Source organism: Canis lupus, chromosome 7 (genome assembly GCF_048164855.1).
Source record: "Canis lupus baileyi chromosome 7, mCanLup2.hap1, whole genome shotgun sequence".
In the NCBI taxonomy this organism is placed as follows: domain Eukaryota; kingdom Metazoa; phylum Chordata; class Mammalia; order Carnivora; family Canidae; genus Canis; species Canis lupus.
In genome coordinates this window covers 71,418,457-71,440,808 of record NC_132844.1, presented here as the reverse complement: position 1 = coordinate 71,440,808, position 22,352 = coordinate 71,418,457, and the positions used below count along the sequence as shown (strand labels likewise).

Below are 22,352 nucleotides of genomic sequence, written 5' to 3'. Positions count from 1 at the left end.
AGCTGCACCAGGGCTGGAGGGACAGACGGGGGCGGAGCCTGCAGCTCGCGGGGCGGGCCCTGCGGATCCACCCCCCCACCCCCACCCCCGCGCCCCCGCGCGTTTGTACGCGCCACTCTGCAGGGTGCCCGCTGAGATTTGGCCGGGCCCGGGCAGGAGGGGAAACCTGGCAGTGAGTTTTCACTGCCCGAGGGTCCCTGGGCCGCCAGTGTTTCCCTGACCCTTGGTTCTTCCCTGCCTCCCCCCCGCCCCCCCTAACGCCAGCTTTTCATGGCCATGACTTCATGAAAGGCTTTTCCGGAAAAGCAAGCTGCTTCTCCGGTACCCGTGTTGATCTTCCTGACCCCTCCAGGCCGATTCTACTTCCCGGGGTCAGTCGGACAACAGTTAAGCTCTCCTTCAGCCAGGAACCTGGTATGAGCAGCAGGAGGGCGGAGGAGACAAGTGTAGACAAATAATGTGCTTCCTACCTCTGGAGTTTCAGGTAATAAAGTGAACCTTGATTTAAAGGTTACATTTGGGAGGCCAGAGTTCTGGCTCTAGTTCAGCTAACACCATTGAGGCTGGAGAATTCCTAGGCCCTCCCAGCCCATTGGCCTCTTCCTGCAAGACCCTGCCTACTCTCATCACCTCAGAGCTTGCCCAAGCTTCCCCTCACTATGCATTGTGTATTTGATCATGTAGCTGCCTCCCCCAGCTGTGAGCAATTAGAAGTTTGGGACTATGTCTCACACCTCTTAGCACATAGTATCTGAACTTGTTTAAAATCAGTAATCAGGGGATCCCTGGGTGGTGCAGCGGTTTGGCGCCTGCGTTTGGCCCAGGGCGCGATCCTGGAGACCGGGATCGAATCCCACGTCGGGCTCCCGGTGCATGGAGCCTGCTTCTCCCTCTGCCTGTGTCTCTGCCTCTCTCTCTCTCTCTCTCTGTGACTACCATAAATAAATAAATTAAAACAAAAATCAGTAATCAAAAGGACACCTGGGTGGCTCAGTGGTTGAGCATCTACCTTTGGCTCAGGGCATGACGGGGGAGGGGAGGGGGGGGCGGGCGCAGGATGGAGTCCTGTATCCGGCTCCCTGCAGGGAGCCTGCTTCTCCCTCTCTCTGCATCTCTCACGAATAAATACAATCCTTTAAAAATAAAAAAAAAGTCAGTACTTGAAAAAATAAAACAGTGATTGAATTGACTGGAGTGGTCAGGGGACACTTACTGGTGCAGGCAAGCCTGGCATAGAGCTTGGGCAATTCCTGGTTCAGGGGATTGAAAGAATAGCTGGGGGCATTCCAGGCTGGGGCTAGCACCTGGAAGTGAACCAGACGGGCGGGTAGGTGACCCTATCCTGCCACCAGAAAGGGCTACCCCTTCTGGCTCAGGTAGGATTTGCATGTGGCCCCCAGACTTGTTTGGCCTTTCCCACAATAGCTTCCAGAAAAGTGAATAAAACACAAAAGAAGAAATTTGATTTATTTTTCAGCTCTCAGCTTCTCTCTCCCAAAGGCAGAGCCCACTGACTACAATCTGAGTGTTTGGAACCTGGACAGACCCCCAGAAGTAAAAGCTAAAGTGCCTAGGTCCAAGTTCAGACTTCAGCAATAGATCAGGATCAGACCTTACCAAGGTCAGAACTCAAGGTTCATGTATGTCCTCAGATCCCACTCCCAGGCCCTGTCTTTCTCCTCCTGCCTTCTCTCCTCTCTCCAGCTCAGTGTGGTCACCCGAGGGGCTCTCTCCCTCCCAGCTATGGCCCGAGTATCTCGGGCCAGAAAGTGTGTGACTCGGGGTTGGGGCACCGATCTGTAGCCTAATCCTTCCTGGTCCCTCTTGAGGACAGTGGGGATGGGGTTGGTGCGGCCCTCACCCCGGGGTCCCAGCCCCATTCCAGGCTCCCAGCCTCCCCTCAGCAGCAGCTTAAAGCCTGGGCTGGAGGCGGGCACCCCAAGGGGCAGGTTGGGGGACCTGAGATCACGAGGCAGTGACAGCAGGTGAGCAGTGGATGTCCAATGATTAGAGTCTTGGAAGTGAGCATTGCAGGTCTCGCAGTACTGGAAGGAAGGGGATTGGGACCTGTAGGGGAAAAAGAGAAAGAGATGAGGGCAGGGGAAGAGTGGAGGGAGTGGAGAGGGAGGCAGGCAGAGCGGGGTGGCAAGGTGGGAAGTCCTTCTAGCCTTTCTGCTAAGAAAGAAATTGCTTTCCAACCCACTTAGCAATGAGGGACCCAGAGGGGAACAGCTAGAAGAAATAGCAACCAGGCTTCACAAGATCTTGGGCAAGGCATAATAACTACAATTTATATATATATTTATATATGTATATTTATATATATATAGTTTAAAAAAATTTTTTTTTTTTTTTATGATAGTCACAGAGAGAAAGAGAGAGAGAGAGAGGCAGAGACATAAGCAGGCTCCATGCACCGGGAGCCCGATGTGGGATCCGATCCCGGGTCTCCAGGATCGCGCCCTGCGCCACCAGGGATCCCCTATATATATGTATATAGTTAATCCCCTATATATATATATTAACTATATATATATATATATGGTAAACCGTCATCCTAACACTTTACATATATTGACCCATTAAATCCTCACAATTCTTTAACAGGTGCTCTTGTTACCCCCCATTTCTCAGATAAGGAAAATGAGGCACATAAAAATTAGGTTGCTTGACCAAGTAAGTAGAATCAGAATTTAAACCCAGGGAGCTGGGACACCTGGGTGGCTCAGCGGTTGAGCGCCTGCCTTTGGCCCAGGGTGTGATCCTGGAGACCTTGGATGAGTTCCACATCGGGCTCCCTGCAGGGAGCCTGCTTCTCCCTCTGCCTCTCTCTCTCTCTCTGTGTCTCTCATGAATAAATAAATAAAAATCTTAAAAAAACACACACACAAAAAAAACAGGGAGCTCACATTTACTACTACTCGATTCCATTGCCATATCAACCTACACTGGGGATCAGGGAGAGAATCTTTGAGTCTGTTCCGGAGCCTCTGGCATGGAGGGACTAGGAAGGGCAGAACACACTGAAAGATGGGCATGGGTTAAGGCTTCCTCTCACCGGTTCTCTGGATTCCTCGTCTCTCCGTGGCTCTCTCGGACCATGCGCGCCACCTCAGGAAAACCCGCTTCTTCAGCCAGCTGAGCAGCATCCTTGCCACCCAGCTCACAGACACCCACCCAGGCAGCTCCACGGCCCAGGAGATAGCGCACAGCAGCCCCCTGGCCTGCTCGAGCAGCACACATCAGGGGGGTCCACCAGAAGGCATCCCGAGCATTGATATTGCCCCCCGCTCCCCCTGCCTCGTGGGGATCCAAGAGCCTTCTTAGTTCTGCTAGGTCACCCTCCTGGGCTGCCCTCAGTATCCAATGGGTCATCTTGTCCTCTGCCTCAAGGGATCTCCTTTGTCCATGTCCTGCTGAGGCTCCTACAGCAGCTTCCCCCATCATTCTTCTCTTCTTCCTCTTTCTTTTCCTGTCAGGTTCAGGCTGAGATCTCTGGGATGCAGGGATGCTGCTCTCTTCTGCAATCAGGGCCTCATAGAAAGCCCGGGCTGCAGCCCCATTCAGGGTGGGCTCCAGCTCTTCAGGCTGTGACTGCTGCTGCCCATCTTTCCAGAGGTCACTGGGGTTGGTGGCCGGGGTGAAGGTGATGAGGGAGGGCCTGGACATGGCTTTTGGGAGAACTGAGACAATGAGACTAATTAAAGGGCGTATGAGACAAGCAAGCCAATCCCTTGGTGGCTCTGCACTGACCAGAACCACCTCCACAGATCTGCTGGGATGAGGAAAAGTAGCCTTTTCCAAGTCAAAAACCCGTCTTATACTCTAAGTGACCCCACAACCTAGGACCCTACAGGGCCTAAGGACCATAGGTCATGTGGAAAAACAGGGAGCCATACAATAACAGCCCATATCCCTCGTAAAGGTTAACTTAACAAAGATTTAATGAGAATTGCCCAGAGGCCCATCCCTATCCTCACCAATAAGTAAAAACAGCTTCTCTCTCAAACTACTTGATCACCAGGTAAGACGTGCAGTTAAGAAAACAATCAGCCTAGCCCTTTAAATCTTCCTTGATCCTATGTCAGGGTAGGGTCTTTCCAAACAAAAACAGACTTTTAACCTTCTCCGGATGCAAGAAGAAGATTTGGGGGAGAAACTCCAGTCTCTGTGGAGACCCCACAGGGTCTCTGTACCACAAAAATTTTATCTAAGCAAAGGTGCTGCCAGTCCAATAGCCACACGACCCAGACACACATGTGTGACTGAAAAAAAAATCAACCACCACAAAGCAGAACTTGAGGGTGCGGGCGTGTGCGAAGCGCCAGGCTGAGCCTTCGCACGGTGGGACCCTCCAGGATGCCACGTGCCCAGGCAGCGCGAGGACAGAGGCTCTGTCGGTTGGGGTCCTACTTCTACATAACGCCCCACAATGCCCTTCGCCTCCCGGAACGTGGCCCCCCACTCCGAGCGCAGTTTTTGGACCTGCGAAACCACCGAGTTAAGGAGGGCTCTGAGAAGGCGGGAGGAAACCTGTGGAATGCCCCGAAGCCGTGAAGTGAAATAACGTCACGCCACCCCTCACCATTATTCTGAGCAGGGTTCGAAGGTCACACTTAGTGCCCGCAGCAGAAGGCCCCATTCAAGCTCTGAGAGGAGATGGAAAAGTGCAAGGGGACGAGCAGCAGAATGGCTGGCGCCACTTCAGGTTAGCGCACAGGCCGTCCCAATTCTCACACCGCTCACCTCAGCCCAGCCCACTCTTCCCACGTCCCGCAAGCAAGGAGCCCGGCCTCACCTCCCGCCTGAGGAGACTAGACCCCGGGGTGAAGCACCGGCCCGGGTGGGGCCTCCAGTGGCGGGCCTGACTCTGGCGAGAGGCTCCGCAGGCAACAAGGACCCGGTGGGGTAGTCGGGGACGAGGTCAGCACCCTGGGCTGCCGGCAAACACCTGGGGCAGAGCCTCGCTGTGTGAGGGGAGTTGCAGGAATCCAGCCCTCCAGCCCCGTTCCTTCCCCGCCCCCTCCCGGCCCCTCAGTTGCGCGACCCTACGACTCTATTTCCCATACTCCCTGGCCCAGAACGGGGTACTGCGCTTCCGCTTCCGGTGGTATCCCGCTGCTCCCCACCCCCGAGCGTCTTGTTCCTGGGCCTCGCGACGCCAGGGTCGTTCGTGGGTCATCCTGGGATTCGTAGTTCGCCTGTTCTTCGCTTCGCCAGTTTCTCTTTACCTGGGACTCCATTTCCCGGCGTTCACTGCGGCGCCCGACCCTTGGCGCTTGCGCGTTGCCCTCTCCCCACCCTCCCCAATTTCCACACACACCGCCCCCCGCCCCCCCCCTCGCTACTTCGCCTGCCGCGGTCGGGTCCGCGGCCTGCGCTGTAGCCGTCGCGGTTCTTTGGAAGCAGCAACTCCCCTCCCCCACCCCGGTCCCGGTCCCGGTCCCCGCCCAGCCGGTGAGTCTGAGGTCGTTGCCGCATCGAGTCTTCCGTCCTTAGGCGCGGCACATGGGGTCTCCGCGCGTTGGTGTGGGGGTGGGGAAGGAAGTGACCCGGTCCGGCACCGGGGGAGGGAGGGTTGGCCTGAGAGGCGGGGTGTGGGGACTCCTGTGAGAGGGACCCAGGGCCACCTCCAGGTCGTGAGGGGAAAGGGTCCTGGCTTTTGCTTGGAAAGGATAAACTTCGGAACCCTTGGGAAAGGTGTCGGGGACATGCGGAGACCTGCGGGGTAGGGATCTCGAGCCGAGAGCCCTGCGAGGGAGGGACTTGACGTAAAGAGGAGAGGGTGCTGGTTTTCGGGATTGTTAGGGGTGTGGGTAGGACGGGTGAGCCTAGACCTGTCGGTTTTTCAGAAGTGGTGGGACTCCAAAGAGCCTCTAGTGAATAAGAGGAATTGGAGGCAGGTGCGCCAGGGTCTAGGATCCTTTAAGAAAAGGGGGCTCCAAATTCTTCCATGGTCGGGGAGCAGAGTGTGGGGAGGAGGGAAGGTACCAGAGACAGGGTGGGGGAGCTTGGCCTTTGTTTACCCTCTTTTTTTTTTTTTTCCCAGCTGACGTGAAGATGAGCAGCTCAGAGGAGGTGTCTTGGATATCCTGGTTCTGTGGGCTCCGTGGCAATGAATTCTTTTGTGAAGTGAGTTCTCAATCTCCCAGCTATGTCCGCACAAAGTTTGGCTGTATGTTTTTCCACATATTTAGCTTCTACTTCTCTTACAGGCTGTCATAGAAACTTTTTCCTGTCAAGGAAGAGTCCCTTCAGTAACTCCCCTCACTAATTTGTGAAGTGGCAAGACTTGCCCATCCCAAGCCTGTTACTGTCCAGCGGTGTAATATTGGAAAAGTCAACTTTATTACTACTACTACTACTACTGTTATTCTTATTATTATTGCTAGGCTTGTACTAGTAGTGCTTAATTTGGGAGCCTATTAGGATTAAAATGCCGTTTATCAAAATGTTTTGTAACAGGCAAAGTTTTGTGCTAATGATATAATGGATTATAACTGCCCACAGGACCCAAGCTGTTTAGTCGCTGCTTTTCTTAGAGTTCTAGCTGCCGGTAAGGAGAGGACAAAACTGGTCTGTAGAGATGGGATCAAGAATAGGAACAGGGATTTTAAAAGGAGTGTCTCGTTAAGGAAGAGATTGTTGTAGCTGCTTATCCTTAGGAAAGAAAAGCCAGAGCTTTTATGGGAAGGCAGTGTATGTGAACTGGGGAGAGAGACTCAAGGATTTCTGCTGAGTTGGTGTGGGGAATTAGGGAAAACAGAAGCAGTTGTGTTGGAAACAAGGCACCAATTAGAGCAATGTGCCCAGATCAAAGCTGAGGATTCTGCTATGGGTTTCTTCTTGACTTCCACATCCTGACAGGTGGATGAAGACTACATCCAGGATAAATTCAATCTCACTGGACTCAATGAGCAGGTGCCTCACTATCGACAAGCTCTAGACATGATCTTGGACCTGGAGCCTGGTGAGGCATCCTCGGGGTTATCTTTGTGTGTGTGTGTGTGTGTGGTTTTTCTTTTTTCTCCCAAATTCCTGTTGATCTGCTTCTTGAATTTCTAAATTTCCTTTTGGTTCTCTGATTGCTTTTGTCCTAAGTTCTGTACTTTATTTTGCTCTCTCATCTGACTTTTGCCTGGATTTGTGACAGCCTCATTCTACACTCTGATCCTGTAACTTGGCTCTCTCCCTTAATGTTAGTTTCCTCATGGATCTCATTTCCTGCTTACCTGTCTTGCCTTGCACCTTTCAGTCTAGAGTTCCAGCTTCTATGTTGATCTTTTTCATTTATGTGTTGAGAGAGTTGGGAGGGAGAGAAGAGAGTAAAGGCTGAAGAGGTATAGAGAGAAGGCAGAGCTGCCTTGGGTGGGTGGGTGGAAGGGCCAGAGGCCCAGGTTTCTGGGTCAAATGCCCAGGTGATGGGTGGCGCAAAGATGAGTAGCCAGCAGCCCCTGGAGGTGGATGGGGCACCTAAGAAAGCTGTAAGACAAGTGATTGCAATTGGCTGCGGCCATGTTTCAGATGAAGAGCTGGAAGACAACCCCAACCAGAGCGACCTGATTGAGCAGGCAGCCGAGATGCTTTATGGATTGATCCACGCCCGCTATATCCTCACCAACCGTGGCATCGCCCAGATGGTGAGGCCTCTCTGCTCCCACTTGACTCCTCTGAGGTAGTAAGGGAAACAGGTTCTTGCAGCAAGGAGTCACGTTTTCAAACTTGTCACAGATTATAGCTAAGAAGAGGGGAAGAGGGCGCCTGGGTGGCTCAGAGGCTGAGCGTCTGCCTTCGGCTCAGGTTGTGATCCTGGGGTCCTGGGATTGAGTCCCGCATTGGGCTCCCCGCAGGGAACCTGCCTCTTCTCTTGCCTGTGTCTGTCTCTCTTTCTGTCTCTCGTGAATAAATAAAATCTTTAAGAAAAAAAAAAGGAGGGGGAAGAACCCCAGAACCTGGGCCTGGGGATTAAATCCTAATTGGGGTTGTGCTGACTGAGGTATTTTCAGGGAGGGAGACGTGACCTTGGACAGGAATTTTTTGCAGTCTGCCTCTTCCTCAGGGAACAAACAGCAAATGGCTCTGATGGTCTGTAACTTGCCTACCTGGAGAAAAGGAAGCAGGGGAGTAGGAGGGCCCATCTGGCCAGCTTAAAATGGGCATCTGGACGGAAGGAGGCAGGAGTGGAGGACAGAGCAATGTGGGTTGGACTGAGGAGGGGATTGCCTCTTCTTTTCATACCTACCCACCGGCCCCTTTCATTTTATTCACCTCAGTTGGAAAAGTACCAGCAGGGAGACTTTGGCTACTGTCCCCGTGTGTACTGTGAGAACCAGCCAATGCTTCCCATCGGTGAGTGTTGGAGAAGGGAAAGGAGGCCTCATGAAATGGCCAGTCCTCTGGGAAGGAAATGGGGCTCAGCAAGTCTGAGCCTGAGTCTGGGAGGGTGGTGGGGCAGGCTCGGGGGTGCCTGGCCTGCTGAGTCTAGCTGTCTCCCAGGCCTTTCGGACATCCCAGGTGAGGCCATGGTGAAGCTCTACTGCCCCAAGTGCATGGACGTGTACACACCCAAGTCATCGAGGCACCATCACACGGATGGCGCCTACTTCGGCACCGGTTTCCCTCACATGCTCTTCATGGTGCACCCCGAGTACCGGCCCAAGCGGCCCGCGAACCAGTTTGTGCCCAGGTGGGGAGCAGGGATAGAGTTACCCAGGGTCAAAGGAAAGGTTTGGGATTCCCCAGAGAGAAGGGAGGACAGGGCATGGTCCTTTCTTGAGGTTTGCTTCTCCCAGAGCGAGTAACCTTGGGGAAGGTGTTTGCCTGCCTGTGCCTCAGTTCCCTTATCCATGAAATGGGGGTGATGACAGTACTTGACTGACAGGGCACATTTAAGTAGTGTGGTGCTTCGAATCATATTGGCACTTGAAGTCACCATTCAAATGATAACTGTTCTTGTCATCATCTTGGGTGCTCAACCTTTTGCCAGGAGAAAGTAGTTTAAAAGTGCAGTTTGGTATCATATTGAAACAAGTATGAATATGCGCACACACATAGATGCGATTACATGCATGTATGTATGTGTGTTTAAAGTAGGCTAGAATTTGAGTTTTAATGGTTGTTGAAGGTACATTTCCTAGTATTCTAGAGGGAAGATGTTTGGGAGCCACTGTCCTTAATCACTGAGCAGACTCATGGAGAAGCTGAGGTGGGGAGGTGGAAATACAGGCTGCTGACAAGGCCAGGGTAGGGCTCACCTTGCTGCCTCTCTGACCTCTACCCCTTCCCAGGCTCTACGGTTTCAAGATCCATCCAATGGCCTACCAGCTGCAGCTCCAAGCCGCCAGCAACTTCAAGAGCCCAGTCAAGACGATTCGCTGATTCCCCACCCTACCTGTCCCTCAGTCTTTGACATCTCCGATCCTTTGCTGCCACCCTTTCAGGAACCCTCTATGGTTTTTAGTTTAAATTAAAGGAGTCATTATTGTGGTGGGAATATGAAATAAAGTGGAAGAAAAGGCCATGAGCTGGTCTGCTGGTGCTTGGGGTTGGGGGACGGGAGGGTACTGCTGTGCTTCATTCCAGGGACCCTCATGGCCCAGCCCACCCTCAACGTGAAAACCAGCACAGATTCAGATTTGTGCCCACTGGATTTGGGTGATATTCTTAGCAGTAGAGCAGAATTTCTAGTATCAGATGTGGAGATGTGCAAGGCACAAGGAAAAGACCCAGGGGAAGATCAGATTTCAAAAACTAGAGACCTATTTGTTCTTTTTTGGCCACCTATGGCTGTATATTTGTACTGTAAGGAGTATAGTCAACAACAAAAATCTTCCAGTTTTTATTTTACAGGGCCCTGGTTCTGGCAAACAGAACTCTAAGGGGTGGAGAGAGAATGAGGTTCAGAATTGCTGCTGGGTGGTGTCTGTTCGCCCCCTGCTGGGGGAGCTAAGACATGCCCATCTCTGAAGAATGGAGATCCTAGGTACCTGGCCAGGTTTTCCCAGCACTGTAGGGACTGGTTTTATTGAATGGGGAGAACAGCAGGTGATACCAGAGGTAGAAGCTGATCCATGGACCCTTGAGGTGTGTGAATAGATATTTTCAGGACATGAGGGACAACAATAGCTGGATAAAGGCCCAAGTGTCCTTTGTCTGGGCCACTGTTCCCACGTTCAGGAACCCGACGCTTGTGGGTGAGGACGCACTGTCCTCCAGCCAAGTTAATAACTTCCTCCCCCAGTCAAGGAATATAGCTCTGCCCCTGCAGCAGCTCCTGCTCAAACTGTCTATCAAAACCACTCTGCAGCTCAGGATCAAGGAGCATGGTCACAGGAAGGTGGGGTTTCAGAATACCCCTCAGGGACTGCCCTTCTCCCCAGAATTCCATCATGAAAGCCCATATGCTTGTAGGTGTGCTGGTCATGGTGGGCTTCGCAGTGGGAAAAGGTAAGTGGGGGCCCAGGGGCAAGGAGAGAAGGGTGACAGTCCTGAGAGTCTGAGAGGGGTGGGGTTGTAGCCCTGGTTCACGGGTTGCCTGCAAGGCAGAGAACTTGGAATGAGCCAACACTCCCGTCCCTCCTGTCTTCTGCTGCTGCAGCTCCTGGTCCTGAAGTCCGGACCTGCCACCTCTGCCTCTTAGAAGACCCTTCTACAGGGTGCATTTCAGGGTCAGAGAAGTGTACCATCAGCAGCACGTCACCGTGCATGGTGATCACCATCTATTATGGTAAGTCAAGCCCCAGGAAGGGGCTGCTGGTGGGATAGCCCATGGCCCAGTCTCCTTTCCTCTCCTAAATGAGGGCTGCTTAGGGCCTGTGGTACAGGAATAGGACAGCAGGATCCCGGAAGGAGGAGTCTGGGGTTTTGGGGGTTCCACTAAGCCAGTTTTTCTGACCCCTTCTGAAGGAGTCTGGGATGGAAGTCAGGTCTTGGTGAGGGATTGGGAGAGTTTAGGGTGAGTATATCAGGTTTGGGGACTGTGGGAGACAGTGGGGGTTATTAGCTGTTCCCTCTTCTCCAGATACCAAGATTCGTTTCTTCATCCGAGGCTGTGGACAGTATAATTCCTACCGCTGCCAAGAAAAACGCAATACCTACTTCCCGGAGTACTGGTACCAGGCCCAGTGCTGCCAGTATGATTACTGCAACTCCTGGTCCAGCCCCCAGCTCCACAGCTCCCCTCTTGACCCCCCTGCTGGGACCTGGGGCCTGCCCCTCTCTGAGTCCCAGATCCAGTGGTTCTACCGGGCCCTGAACCTCTCGCTTCCCCTCCGCAGCTTCCATGCTGGGGGGGAGCCTGAATGCCTGGGTAACCTGGCCACCCTGCCCCTGAATCTGAGCTTATCCATTGCTGACCTGCGTCACATATATTTGTTTCTCAACAGTTCGGGACTTTTGGTTCTTCCCTGGACTAAGCCCTGATGCCTGAGCCTTGTGGATTTCACTCCATTACAGCATCTCTCCCCTAACACCACAGCTCCCTGTGCTGTCCTAGAACACCTACTTTCTCTGCTCTGTGATTTCTCTGGTCTCCATTCCCCTGTATTTTCAGTGTCTCTGGCTTTAGTGTCATTTTCTTCCTAGAAACTGGGATGCTGCACCTCCTAGAAAATAATGAGTTCAGAGTCTGCCCAGGCTGGCCTGGGGAAGGCACAGTGGCTTCCTGGTCCCCTTCTGGTCACCAGAGTCAGCCATGCCCCTCATCTTCCCAGTCCTCTGCCAATCTGGTCCCCTGCTGCCTCTGTTCAGATCTGTTTGTAGATCACATTCTACGCCTACCTTGAGACCCAGACTGAACTTGCAGTAAGAAGGGTAGACTAATGTGCACGTTTCCTTACTAGGCACTGTGGTGTCCCTGCCTCACTGTGTCTACTCCCACCTGCTTCTCTGGTCACCTTGCCCTGGTCACCTGCTTCTCTCCTCTCGTTGCAGTCCGTGGTCTCAGTCCCACTCCGCATCACTGAGTCCTGAAACCCGCTTCCATAGATGCCAGGGGAGAGGAGAGGGTCCCCCCTGCTCTGCTCCACATCTCCTGCTTGTTCTCCACAAACTCCACAATAAATGGACTGGGCTAAGTCTGTGTCACACTGTTTATGGGGTCAGGCTCAGGTATGGGCAAGTATAGACCAGTTCAAGTTGATTGGGCATGGGGATCAAACCGTCTACAGCCTGACCCACTCCACTTGGCCTTTGTGGCTTCCTCATGGCTTGCTCCCAAAGAGCCTATATCCATCCCACCTTCCACTTAGCTAGAGGTCTGTTCAGCTATGAGGATTATGACTTCTCTCAGCCTTTGACTTACCCCACAGGGCTGCCTGGCTGGTTCAGTCAATAGAACATGTGACTCTTGATTTTGGATGGGTTTTTTTTTGTTTTGTTTTGTTTTCCTTTTTTTTTTTTTTTTTTTTTTTTTTAATTTTTTTTTTAATTTTTATTTATTTATGATAGTCACACAGAGAGAGGGAGAGAGAGGCAGAGACACAGGCAGAGGGAGAAGCAGGCTCCATGCACCAGGAGCCCGATGTGGGGTTCGATCCTGGGTCTCCAGGATCGTGCCCTGGGCCAAAGGCAGGCACCAAACCGCTGCGCCACCCAGGGATCCCTGTTTTGTTTTCTTTTAAAGATTTTATTTGGGATCCCTGGGTGGCGCAGCGGTTTGGCGCCTGCCTTTGGCCCAGGGCGCGATCCCGGAGATCCGGGATCGAATCCCACATCGGGTTCCCGGTGCATGGAGCCTGCTTCTCCCTCTGCCTGTGTCTCTGCCTCTCTCTCTCTCTCTCTCTCTCTCTGTGTGACTATCATAAATAAATAAAAAAAAAAAATTAAAAAAAAAAAAAAAGATTTTATTTATTTATTCATGAGAGACACAGAGAGAGGCAGAAGGAGAAGCAGGCTCCAGGTAGGAAGCCCATGGGACTCGATCCTGGGTCTCCAGGATCACACCCTGGGCTGAAGGCGGGGCTAAACCGCTGATCCACCAGGGCTGCCGATCTTGGAGTTTTAAGTTCAAGCCCCACATTGGGTGTAGAGATTGCTTCAAAATAAAATCTTCAATCAAAAACGAAAACAAATTTGCCCTACAAAACCTAGAAAGTTAAACCCCTTAGATGGCTTTTCTATCTAAGAGAGGAGGAAAAATGCTTTTAAATCAGGAAAATTCAGGAGCAGAGCAAACAGCCCAGGTATCTGAGTTACCTGGTACTGAGGGACCTGGCTTCTTGCCTGCTGTTCTTTTTAGGATCCTGGCACCCAGAACCCCTCAGTAAGGAGTTAGGGTGGACGTTGTTCGGTGATACACAGATGGAGCTGCAGTGGTTAGATCTTTCATTTTAATATTTTATTTTTGGAAAAAGCACAAACGGGCAGCCCCGGTGGTGCAGCGGTTTAGCACCGCCTGCAGCTCAGGGCGTGATCCTGGAAACCCGGGATCGAGTCCCACGTCAGGCTTCCTGCATGGAGCCTGCTTCTCCCTCTGCATATGTCTCTGCCCCTCTCTCTCTCTCTCTCTCTCTCTCTCTCTCTCTCTCTCTCTCTGTCTCTACGAATAAATAAGTAAATCTTAAAAAAAAAAAAAAAGCACAAGCATACAGAAAGCAATAATGAATATTCATAAGTTTTTCCATACAGCTGGTAAACACACTGCTGTGGGCAGCCAGGTGCCTGCCATTCTGAATCTCTAACTCAGTGCTGGGGATGTGCTTTTTATGAAAAGTAATGCAGCTTTGTGGTTGGGAGGCCTAATCCCAGCTCCTCTGACACTTGGGCAAGTTGGTTTCTGCCTCACTTTGGTCACCTGTCAAGGAGGGATAGTACCTCAGGATTGAAAGAATGCATGTAGTGTGTGTACAAGTGAAAATTAGAGCCTCCAAAATAGATACGTGCCTTGGGGGAAAAGGTACATATGGATTGTGGCATTTGTATATGTACATATTTATTATTACTACTACTATTTTTTTTTATGATAGGCACACAGTGAGAGAGAGAGAGAGGGAGGCAGAGACACAGGCAGAGGGAGAAGCAGGCTCCATGCACTGGGAGCCCGACGTGGGATTCGATCCCGGGTCTCCAGGATCGCGCCCTGGGCCAAAGGCAGGCGCCAAACCGCTGCGCCACCCAGGGATCCCTACTTTTTAAAGTAATCTCTATCCCCAACATGGAGCTCAAACTCACGACCCCAAGATCAAGAGTGATGTGCTCTGCCAACTGAGCCAGGCAAGGTGACCCTGTGGCCGATCTTTAAACCTTTTTGGCAAAACGTACAGAAGCTTCCACATACTATAACTTGAGTTTTTGTAAACCACATAGCTGTGTTACCAGTCCTCGTCAGTATAAAGGCCTTTATCACCACCCAGAGCTTCCTTGTGCATCCTGTCTTCCCAGGCACTTCTCCCAATTCAGCCTGGTTGCTGTTGTCCTGAGTAATAGCTGCTTAGAGGAATTTGGTTGGCATTTGATACAAATGGCATCCTACAGCATACACTTACACAACATTCTGTACATATGTTAACAGAGCTTCATGGCTCCTTAATGGCCTGTGCTCTGGCAGGAAGTGCCAATATAATTTGAAAGGTCAGGAAGAAGTTGGAGGTACAAAAACCTGGGTGCACCTTTCCTCATCACCTCTGACCTCAGTGTAGAAAGAAGTCTGGGTTTACACAACTCTAGCAAGTCAAACTAGAGGACAGTCTCAGGCTGAGGAGCCCAAGGCCCAAAATTCTGCAGTAATTTCTCACACCGTTGAAGTGGGAAGCTGAGCCCAGGATCAGGCCTGGGCTCCACTAGACTTAGCGACTTCCACAGAATGCCTCCCCTACCCTCTGCCTGGGCCCATGCCTCTCAGCTCCGCTCCCACCAGCATCCCTGTTTTCCTCCTGTGGACCTCCCCTCCAATCCTCACACAGCTCTGGGTTTCACCCCACTGCCCTTTTTGCCTTTACTGCGGTGTGGAGCTTCCAGTTCCTTTTCACTGTTTTGTGCCTAGAACTGAATCCAAGATGTGGAGACCAGGCAGGAGCAGAGCTCAGCAGAGCAGGAGCCCTTTACCTGCTGCCACAGTGGGGCAGTCAGGCAGGACCTCAGCCTCCACCACTACCAGAAGAGAGACAAGCCATAGAGTTTGTACACCAATTTATTTGGGAGGAACACCTGGGGACTTGAGGCGAGACTGGCTTGTGGTGGGAGATGGGGCAAAGCCGGGCAAAGAAGCAGCTGAGAGGTGGGAGAAGAGGACAAAAGCTGTCAGACCGTGAGGACTTGAAAACTCAGACTTCTGGAGAGGGAGCCTGGGGGAGGGGCAGAGTGGGAGTCGGGGAGCTTGAGGGGTGTCAACTAAGAGACAGGGCTGGGGGCCAGTAACTTGAGAGAGGCAGGGAGGGCTGGTAAAAAGGATTGGAAGTTGTCCTGGCTGTGCCAGCCAACTGGAAATCAAGAAGATGGATGGCAACTGGCAGGATTTTATTCCACAAGTCTTTGCAGAAATTCTAAGGAATGTAGAAGACTCTGTTCTGAGGGTTATTGCAGAACTCCCGGAGGCAGCATCGAGAAAATATCCAGAAGCCAAACACTGGAGAAGAGCGGGTATATGAACAATCACTCATCTGCTCCTTGTGGCGGCAGTCACTCACCATGATGTCAGAACCGCTGCTGCCTGTGGGGAAGGATGGCAGCATCCAGTGATAACTGATGTCCCAGTTCCCGGGCACAGCCTCAAACCCCTCCTTCCCCTCACTCCACATGGACTTACCATCACTGCTCCCACACCCTTCCCTGGACCCCCAAAAGGCAGATTCCTGAAACTGGGAGGGGGCAGGGAATGCCCGGGAGTCACCAGCAATGGATTCCGTGGAAGGTCGGTGGGAAAGAGCCATTCAATGGTTGGATGGTTGGAGGGGGCTGAGTAGGGTTTTGCTGAGGGAGAACCAGCACTTCAGGACCATCTAAGTTGGGAGATGTATTTATCAGTGGTCAGATTGCAAAGAAATGGTGTTTGTCATCATTTTATGGATCAAAAGTAAGAGAAGGGGCAGCCTGGGTGACTCAGCGGTTTGGCGCCGCCTGCAGCCCAGAACGTGATCCTGGAGACCTGGGATCCAGTCCCATGTCAGGCTCCCTGCATGGAGCCAGCTTCTCCCTCTTCCTGTGTCTCTGCCTCTCTCTCTCTCTCTAATAAATAAATACATAAAATAAATACATAAAATCTTTTTTTAAAGTATAATAAAAAGATTTGAGTTTTGATTTGAAGGCAATTTCATGCAGTGAAAGAGAGCACCATCTCTGGGATCACCACACATTGTGACTCAGCTTTTAAGAGACTTGGCCAAGGTAACTGACCTTTTGTGCTTCCGTTTCCTCATCTGTAAAATGGGGATAATAACAATTCCTATCTCAGAGGGCTGTAAGTGCTTAGAACAGTGCTCGCATATAATACATGTTTTGTGGTTGTTAAAAAGGGTAAGGGAGGGGTGCCCAGCTGGCTCAGTCTTAGAGCATGTGACTTCTTGATCTAGAGGTTGGGAGTTAAGCTGCAGTTAGCGTTGAGCCAACTTAAAAAAAAAAAAAAAATGAACAAAAGAAAAAAGGAGGGATTGTGTGGAAGAACAGGCATGGGGGGGCAGCCCAGGTGGCTCAGCAGTTTAGTGCCGCCTTCAGCCCAGGGTATGATCCTGGAGACCTGGGATCGAGTCCCATGTCGGGCTCCCTGCATGGAGCCTGCTTCTCCTTCTGCATGTGTCTCTGCCTCTTTCTCTCTGTGTGTGTGTCTTTCATGAATAAATAAATAAAATCATTAAAAAAAAAAAAGAACAGGCATGAGGAACAGGGAAATATAGTAAATTTTCAGCAAGTTGAAAATGAAATGGGGGGGCGGGGGGGATCCCTGGGTGGCTCAGCGGTTTGGCGCCTGCCTTTGGCCCAGGGCGCAATCCTGGAGTCCCGGGATCAAGTCCCGCATCAGGCTCCCTGCATGGAGCCTGCTCCTCCCTCTGCCTGTGTCTCTGCCTCTCTCTCTCTGTCTATCATAAATAAATAAATCTTAAAAAAGAAAAAGAAAAAAATGAAATGGAGCTGTCCAGAGGCCATTCGACATGACAGTTTGGCCTAACATTCAAATTCAGGAGGAAGCAGAGCAAATCCTGTGGGGAGAGCGAGCAGCAAGATAGCTAAGGCCCAGACTCTGGCGAACATGAACCCTGAAGGGTCAAGGAGAATAAGGCGAGACCCAGTGAAAGAGATTGGGAAAAAGCCGTGGACGAGGCAGAGATGTCTGTAGCAACGGTGGCTGACAGGCAGGGAGAAGGCAGCCTGAGGACAGACTGGGGGACCTGGTCATCACAAGGGTCCCCCACCAAGGCTCCGTGCTGTCAGGAAGGCAGAAGCCAGTCGGTTGCAGGCTGAAGGAACAAGAGGTTGGAAGCAGAGACAGAGAGTGAGTGGCTCTGAAGGTAAGGAAAGAGAAACAATGATGGAACAGAGTCTAGGGGTTGCAGGACCCCCAAGGTGAGGTGCAGCCGAGATGCAATTTGGTAATGGACTGAGCCAAAGGCAAGCAGCTCACTGTTCTTTATGAGGAGAGTCATGCAGCTGCTGCCAGGCGGGGCGAGGCAGATGTCAGATCCCAGAAGGCATCCCAACTCCTTGGTCTCCAAGAGGCATCGATAGCAGCGCAGGTATTTGGGGAACTGAACTGGATGAGGGAATTCAGGATCAAAATTACCTAGAACACAGAGAAACACTGACTCCAAACCCACTTAGTTTCCAGGCTCATCGCCCCACTGTTCCCTCTATCTTCCCATCTCAGAAAACCATAAAACCACCAATTCTTTAAAAGCATCCAGCTTGGGATGCCAGGGTGGCTCAGCGTTGAATGTCTGCCTCTGGCTCAGGGCGTGATCCTGGAATCGAGTCCCACATCGGGCTCCCTGCATGGAGTCTGCTTCTCCCTCTGCCTGTGTCTCTGCCTCAGGGTCTGTGTGTCTCTTGTGAATAAATAAATCTTAAAAAAAAAAAAATCTGGCTTAATCCTCTACCAGAGACTTTAGTCCTTGTTAAAATCTCCATTCTGGGATAATAAAGAACTCAATAAAAAATTCATTCACTCATTCAATATATTTGAGGTACTAAAGTGTGCCCAGCACCCTGTAAGCTTTTACATTCACAGGTTAGGCAGGGGCAGCTCATTCCAGCTTTGGGAAGTTCTGTGAGGATTGGTTCTTCCTCTGGGACCCCCCACTCCTATGGACTTGCTTCTGAATATGCTTTCTTAATCTGTAATGTTCAGAAGTGAAAACAAGATCGCATCATCACAGGACAGGAGGAATCCATGCTTTGTGCCAACAGCAGACTTCAAGCAACCTACCGCCACATTCTTTCTTTGGTGGTCTTATCACTGGAAAGATTCCTATTAAACTTTGTCTACCAAGGCCCTCCCCAACCACATGTCTGTACACCTCCCTCTTCTCTGGTTCCAGGCCCAGACCACATGTTACTGAATCCCCAGGCCCAGCGGAGCACTTGGTGCGAGGCAGATAGAGAACAAACACTTTGAATCCTGTTTCTACATAAGTCCTGTTTTTCAGCCAAGTGAACAAGAGATTATCAGGCTCGATTGAGGCTTGTTCTACTCTGTGGATCCCATCCTGGTTCTGTCATTTAGCATGTTCCCGGAACCCTCCCTATTCTGCACTGCCCCACATTTGAATGGGGTTCCTTCAGTATCTCCAGGTCACTGCTATTGAGACAGCCCTGGAGTGATACCAAGAAATCTCCCTCAGAGTGAACATCAGCCCATCACCAGTCCCTAGGCATTATCCCACCAAGCCCATCCATCCCACCTCTCCTCCTGCCTGGGTTTACCTGACCATCCTGGGCAGATGTACCCAGACACCTGGTGTCTGTGGGTTTCTCTATCCAGCCGACCAGGAGGTCTTTACAGCCACTTACCAAACACCAAGCTCATCCTGACCAGCACTATTAAGAGGATCACGTACAGGGCTTGAGAGGTGCTGGGAAGGCACCCATACTCCGCGCCCATACTCCGGCTACCTTCAAGGCCTGCGGTAAAATGCATGACTGCCTAACAGCCTTCAGTTGGGGGCTTATATTAGTGGAAGAGAAATTGGTCAAGAGGAAGGAAACAGGTAACACCCATTTGGGGTGGAAATCAGTGCCAAAATAGCCAGAGGGACAGAGTGTCCTCACCCACGGCCACTCTAAGGCCTAACATCCTGGCTTGGGAACAGAACTCTGGCAAGAGGGGAATGGGAGGGAAACTTTCATATTCATCCTACAGAAGTGTATTGAATCACTGTATCAGGTGTTGGGATACAACATTGCACAAGATCCCTGCCCTCGCAGAGCAGTCTAGTGGGGAAGACAACAAAGAATAACGGGGGAAAGGGAGCTCCTGGGGCGTCCAACGCACTGACCAAAGGAGTGGCAAGATCATTGTTCTGTTGGTCCAAGACTGCGGAGGCCGGGGAAACCGGCTAGGAAGCTATTGCAGGGTCCAGTCACAAGACGGCAGCCTGGTCTAGCGGAAGGGAGGCAGGGCCCCCCCAGAAATGAAGGACTCCGGCATCCTTAGAAGGAAGACTGGACAGATTTGGAGTTAGACTGAAAATAGAAAGAGGGAAGGTCGGGGATAGGCTTGCACAAGGAGGTGATTGGTGGTACCATTTCCAAGATGGGGAGAATGTGGGACAGTCAGAAATCCCAAAGCGAGGCCACCCCGGTGCCCAGCGACCTCTTCCGTCCAGGGGCCTGTGGGCGCCGGGGAGCCCGCACCTCTCTCCTGCCCGCCCCACTCCGCTCCGCCGAAGCTCGACTGCAGCTCAGTGGCTCTCATCTCCGCGCCCACAGGCCCGGCGCCGAGCGCTCGCCCTCCGAGCTTGACTGCACTCGGGGCCCCCGGGAGGATGCGGGGGCGGCCCCCAGGCCAAGCTGCGGTCCCCGCCGGGTGGCTGGGAAGAAACCCTGGGAAGCACCGGCCGGCGTCGGACCCAGGCGTGCACCCCCGACGGGCGCCCAGAACTCCGCGGCTCCCTCGGAAGGCGGCGCTGCGGCGCTACGGAGCCCGCCCGGCGGGAGCGAGCGCAGGCGGGGGCGCAGCCGGCCGGGCTCCTCCACCTGCCGGTTCACCGCCTGCCGCTCCAGGTCAGTGTCTCGGAGACTCGGGGTTTGCACGTTAAGGGGTGCAGAGCTCTGGGAAGAGCTGGGAGTACAGGAGCGAACCGCCTGCTCCCGTTGCCAGTCTGGGGCTTCGGGCTGCGGCCCTGCGGGAGGGAGCGCTGCCTCCTTACAGTCCCGGACCAGCCCAGAGCCCCCCGGCCTCGGGGACCTGATGGGGACGATGGGAAGAGATGGACGGAGACTCGCGCCAAGGAAGACGCTCGGCAAAGAAGAAACACGGAAGGAAAGCACACCACTGCGCTTCCAGGAGCCTTGGGATGTACGAAGGAAGAAAATGGTATTGCTGGAAACTCAAGAGTAATGAAGACGGGGAGGAGCGCCTGGCAGCAGCCTAAATGCGGACTGAACGACTGGTAGAGGAGAATCCGCGCCGGCTCCTCTTGGAGCGAAGGGGCCCAGGGCAGCCAGGAGGGAGTTTCACAGAGTCCTCGGAACCCCTTTCTGGAACACAATCGCCGCTGAAGGTCCCAGCTCTCGGGAGTTAGGGATAAGTGAGCTGCGCGCCCACGGAGTCACCCTGAGGAGTTAGAGACCCGAGGCCGAGCGCGGAGCCGGAGGAACACGCGGCTGGTGTTCGGCGGCCGGGGGGGGCCGGAGCCGTGTCCTCCGGCAGCGCGTGGCCTCAGGGCCGTCCGCGCCGCTCCGGCCTGTTCCGTGCTGTTCCCCCGGCTCCGCGCGCAGAGCCCCGTGTGTCGGTGGCCTCGGTGGCCTCGGTGGCCTCGTGACCCTTGCGGAGGCGGCCTTCCCGGGGTGCGGAGGCGGGGCGCTGCTGTGGCCGCGTGGGGACGCCGGCGGGGCCCGAGGGGCCGAGCGAGGGAGGTGGGGCCTGAGGACCGAAGGCCGAGGTCGGGCCGCGGCGGGACAGCAGGGGCGGGAGCGGCTGGAGGAGCGATCTTTAGCCCGAACGCAAATGAATGAAAAAAGGACGGACTCGGTTCCCGAGGGAGTTGGGATGGCCCGTTGAGCGGGCGGACGGGGCAGAGGTGCCCGGCCTCCCTCGAGCCAGCCGGCGGGGGCGGGGGCGGGGGCGGGGGCGGAGCAAATCCTCGGCCCTGACGCCGAGTCCAGAGCCCGCTCCCGCAGCTCCCGGGGCGAGCCTGGGCCTGGGAGACGGGGAGGGATGGGGGACAGCCCAGCGCGGGGCCCACCATTTCCCAGGTTTCCCGCTAATTCTTCTTTGTCCCAGCCCCCCCCCCCCTTCCAGTGTGCCCAGCTCCTCGGGGACGCCTGGCCGTCTGGGCCTTCCTTATCCCTCCCCTGTAAGGCAAGGTCCAAAGCCCCAGCAGATGTGCGGTCTGCATCTCAGCTGTTCTTTTCCGAAATCTGTATAGGGTGAGGAGTGGACAGGCAGCTGGTCCCACTCTGATGGGTGTTCTGAAAACAAACACCCGATGTGAGATTTATCAGGTGGGGCGTAATTTAAGGAGGTAGACTGAGGCCCATGGGTGGAGGGGGGTCCAGGATTCAAATGTTAAACCTCCCCTCTCCTCACCAACTTCCAATATCCAAGGGTTCCTCATGCTATCCACTGTTCTTTATAGTATGTGCAGGAAGAAGGGGGGTGGGGGGAGTGGTGGTAGAGGCAGGTCAACAGAGTCCAGAGTCCCTAGTAGCCTGGTCAGGGAGAGTCCTTTGTCTCCAGGGTGTGGAAGGTGGGTCCAGGTGCCCCCTATTTGCATTCAAGGAGGTGGTTAACTGAACAGACTTGTTTTCCAAGGGAATAACTAAGTGTTCTGGTGGATCAGGGAGGGTGAGGTTCAGAACCATGCAGCTGGTCCTATAGCTTCATGCTCCACACTTTGCACCCTGTTCACACCAAGGACAGGGACAGAGGAATGCAGTGCCAGTATCAACTCTCCAGTATTTGCTAAAGGTAGAGCATTCTGGAGCTGTGGCCACCTCCTCTTTTAACCCCAAGTACCAGGTATCGTATCACCTGACAAGTCTCCGATCACTCTTCCAGTGAAGACTTGGAATGCCCCTGCCTAAGGAGCTGCTGAGCTGGTGTGGGCAGACAGCCTCTGCCCCAGAGACTGCAGAGAAGCCTCATGCCCTGGGGTTCCAGGAGACACTCAAGTTAGCCAGAGGCCATCTAGGACATCAGAGCATTATTAGTGGCCCATGTTAAGCCTGTTCAAACCCTGGTAGACCAAGGGGCACATATGTGG

At 53.1% G+C, this 22,352-nt stretch overlaps 4 protein-coding genes across 8 annotated transcripts; 2 read left to right on the top strand and 2 right to left on the bottom strand.

The window, feature by feature from the left end:
- Positions 1–1,441: 1,441 nt before the first annotated feature.
- On the bottom strand, positions 1,442–5,097 carry GPANK1 (G-patch domain and ankyrin repeats 1). Of its 2 annotated transcripts, none has more exons than XM_072833740.1 (3): positions 4,799–5,097; positions 3,059–3,683; positions 1,442–2,067 (listed from the first exon to the last, which is right to left on the bottom strand). In XM_072833740.1, the coding sequence occupies exons 2-3, from the start codon at positions 3,667–3,669 to the stop codon at positions 1,623–1,625; spliced, it is 1,056 nt and encodes a 351-aa protein (XP_072689841.1). In that variant the 5' UTR covers positions 3,670–3,683; positions 4,799–5,097; the 3' UTR covers positions 1,442–1,622. The 2 variants fall into 2 exon arrangements, with proteins under 2 accessions (XP_072689841.1, XP_072689842.1); XM_072833741.1 differs by lacking the exon at positions 4,799–5,097 and adding an exon at positions 3,981–4,119.
- On the top strand, positions 4,471–9,520 carry CSNK2B (casein kinase 2 beta). 4 transcript variants are annotated; one of them, XM_072833744.1, is made up of 8 exons: positions 4,471–4,501; positions 4,601–4,708; positions 6,050–6,132; positions 6,868–6,970; positions 7,525–7,640; positions 8,274–8,349; positions 8,497–8,686; positions 9,288–9,520. In XM_072833744.1, the coding sequence occupies exons 2-8, from the start codon at positions 4,660–4,662 to the stop codon at positions 9,376–9,378; spliced, it is 708 nt and encodes a 235-aa protein (XP_072689845.1). In that variant the 5' UTR covers positions 4,471–4,501; positions 4,601–4,659; the 3' UTR covers positions 9,379–9,520. The 4 variants fall into 4 exon arrangements, with proteins under 4 accessions (XP_072689845.1, XP_072689844.1, XP_072689846.1 ...); XM_072833743.1 differs by lacking the exon at positions 4,471–4,501 and having other exon boundaries at positions 4,520–4,708; XM_072833745.1 differs by lacking the exons at positions 4,471–4,501; positions 4,601–4,708 and adding an exon at positions 5,300–5,457.
- A 664-nt stretch (positions 9,521–10,184) lies between these two features.
- On the top strand, positions 10,185–12,074 carry LY6G5B (lymphocyte antigen 6 family member G5B). The gene is made up of 3 exons (XM_072833747.1): positions 10,185–10,446; positions 10,598–10,726; positions 11,021–12,074. Exons 1-3 carry the CDS (start codon positions 10,323–10,325, stop codon positions 11,419–11,421), a joined length of 654 nt encoding a protein of 217 aa, XP_072689848.1. The 5' UTR covers positions 10,185–10,322; the 3' UTR covers positions 11,422–12,074.
- Positions 12,075–15,109: 3,035 nt separating this feature from the next.
- LY6G5C (lymphocyte antigen 6 family member G5C) lies at positions 15,110–19,207 on the bottom strand. The gene is made up of 3 exons (XM_072833708.1): positions 18,937–19,207; positions 17,552–17,710; positions 15,110–15,646 (listed from the first exon to the last, which is right to left on the bottom strand). The coding sequence occupies exons 1-3, from the start codon at positions 19,061–19,063 to the stop codon at positions 15,480–15,482; spliced, it is 453 nt and encodes a 150-aa protein (XP_072689809.1). The 5' UTR covers positions 19,064–19,207; the 3' UTR covers positions 15,110–15,479.
- Positions 19,208–22,352: the final 3,145 nt, after the last annotated feature.

Excerpts from the sequence above, each read along its gene's own strand:
- GPANK1 (XM_072833740.1), bottom strand. The coding sequence starts at position 3,669 with ATGTCCAGGCCCTCCCTCATCACCTTCACCCCGGCCACCAACCCCAGT. Across the intron at positions 2,068-3,058 it reads ACGAGGAATCCAGAGAACCG|GTCCCAATCCCCTTCCTTCC; the intron begins GTGAGAGGAAGC and ends TTTCCCCTACAG.
- CSNK2B (XM_072833744.1), top strand. The coding sequence starts at position 4,660 with ATGGAAAAGTGCAAGGGGACGAGCAGCAGAATGGCTGGCGCCACTTCA. Across the intron at positions 6,971-7,524 it reads GATCTTGGACCTGGAGCCTG|ATGAAGAGCTGGAAGACAAC; the intron begins GTGAGGCATCCT and ends GCCATGTTTCAG. Across the intron at positions 7,641-8,273 it reads ACCGTGGCATCGCCCAGATG|TTGGAAAAGTACCAGCAGGG; the intron begins GTGAGGCCTCTC and ends TATTCACCTCAG.
- LY6G5B (XM_072833747.1), top strand. The coding sequence starts at position 10,323 with ATGGTCACAGGAAGGTGGGGTTTCAGAATACCCCTCAGGGACTGCCCT. Across the intron at positions 10,447-10,597 it reads GGGCTTCGCAGTGGGAAAAG|CTCCTGGTCCTGAAGTCCGG; the intron begins GTAAGTGGGGGC and ends CTGCTGCTGCAG. Across the intron at positions 10,727-11,020 it reads GGTGATCACCATCTATTATG|ATACCAAGATTCGTTTCTTC; the intron begins GTAAGTCAAGCC and ends CCTCTTCTCCAG.
- LY6G5C (XM_072833708.1), bottom strand. The coding sequence starts at position 19,063 with ATGCATTTTACCGCAGGCCTTGAAGGTAGCCGGAGTATGGGCGCGGAG. Across the intron at positions 17,711-18,936 it reads CAGGATGAGCTTGGTGTTTG|GTAATTTTGATCCTGAATTC; the intron begins GTAAGTGGCTGT and ends TCTGTGTTCTAG. Across the intron at positions 15,647-17,551 it reads GACTCTCCTCATAAAGAACA|GCAGCAGCGGTTCTGACATC; the intron begins GTGAGCTGCTTG and ends CCTTCCCCACAG.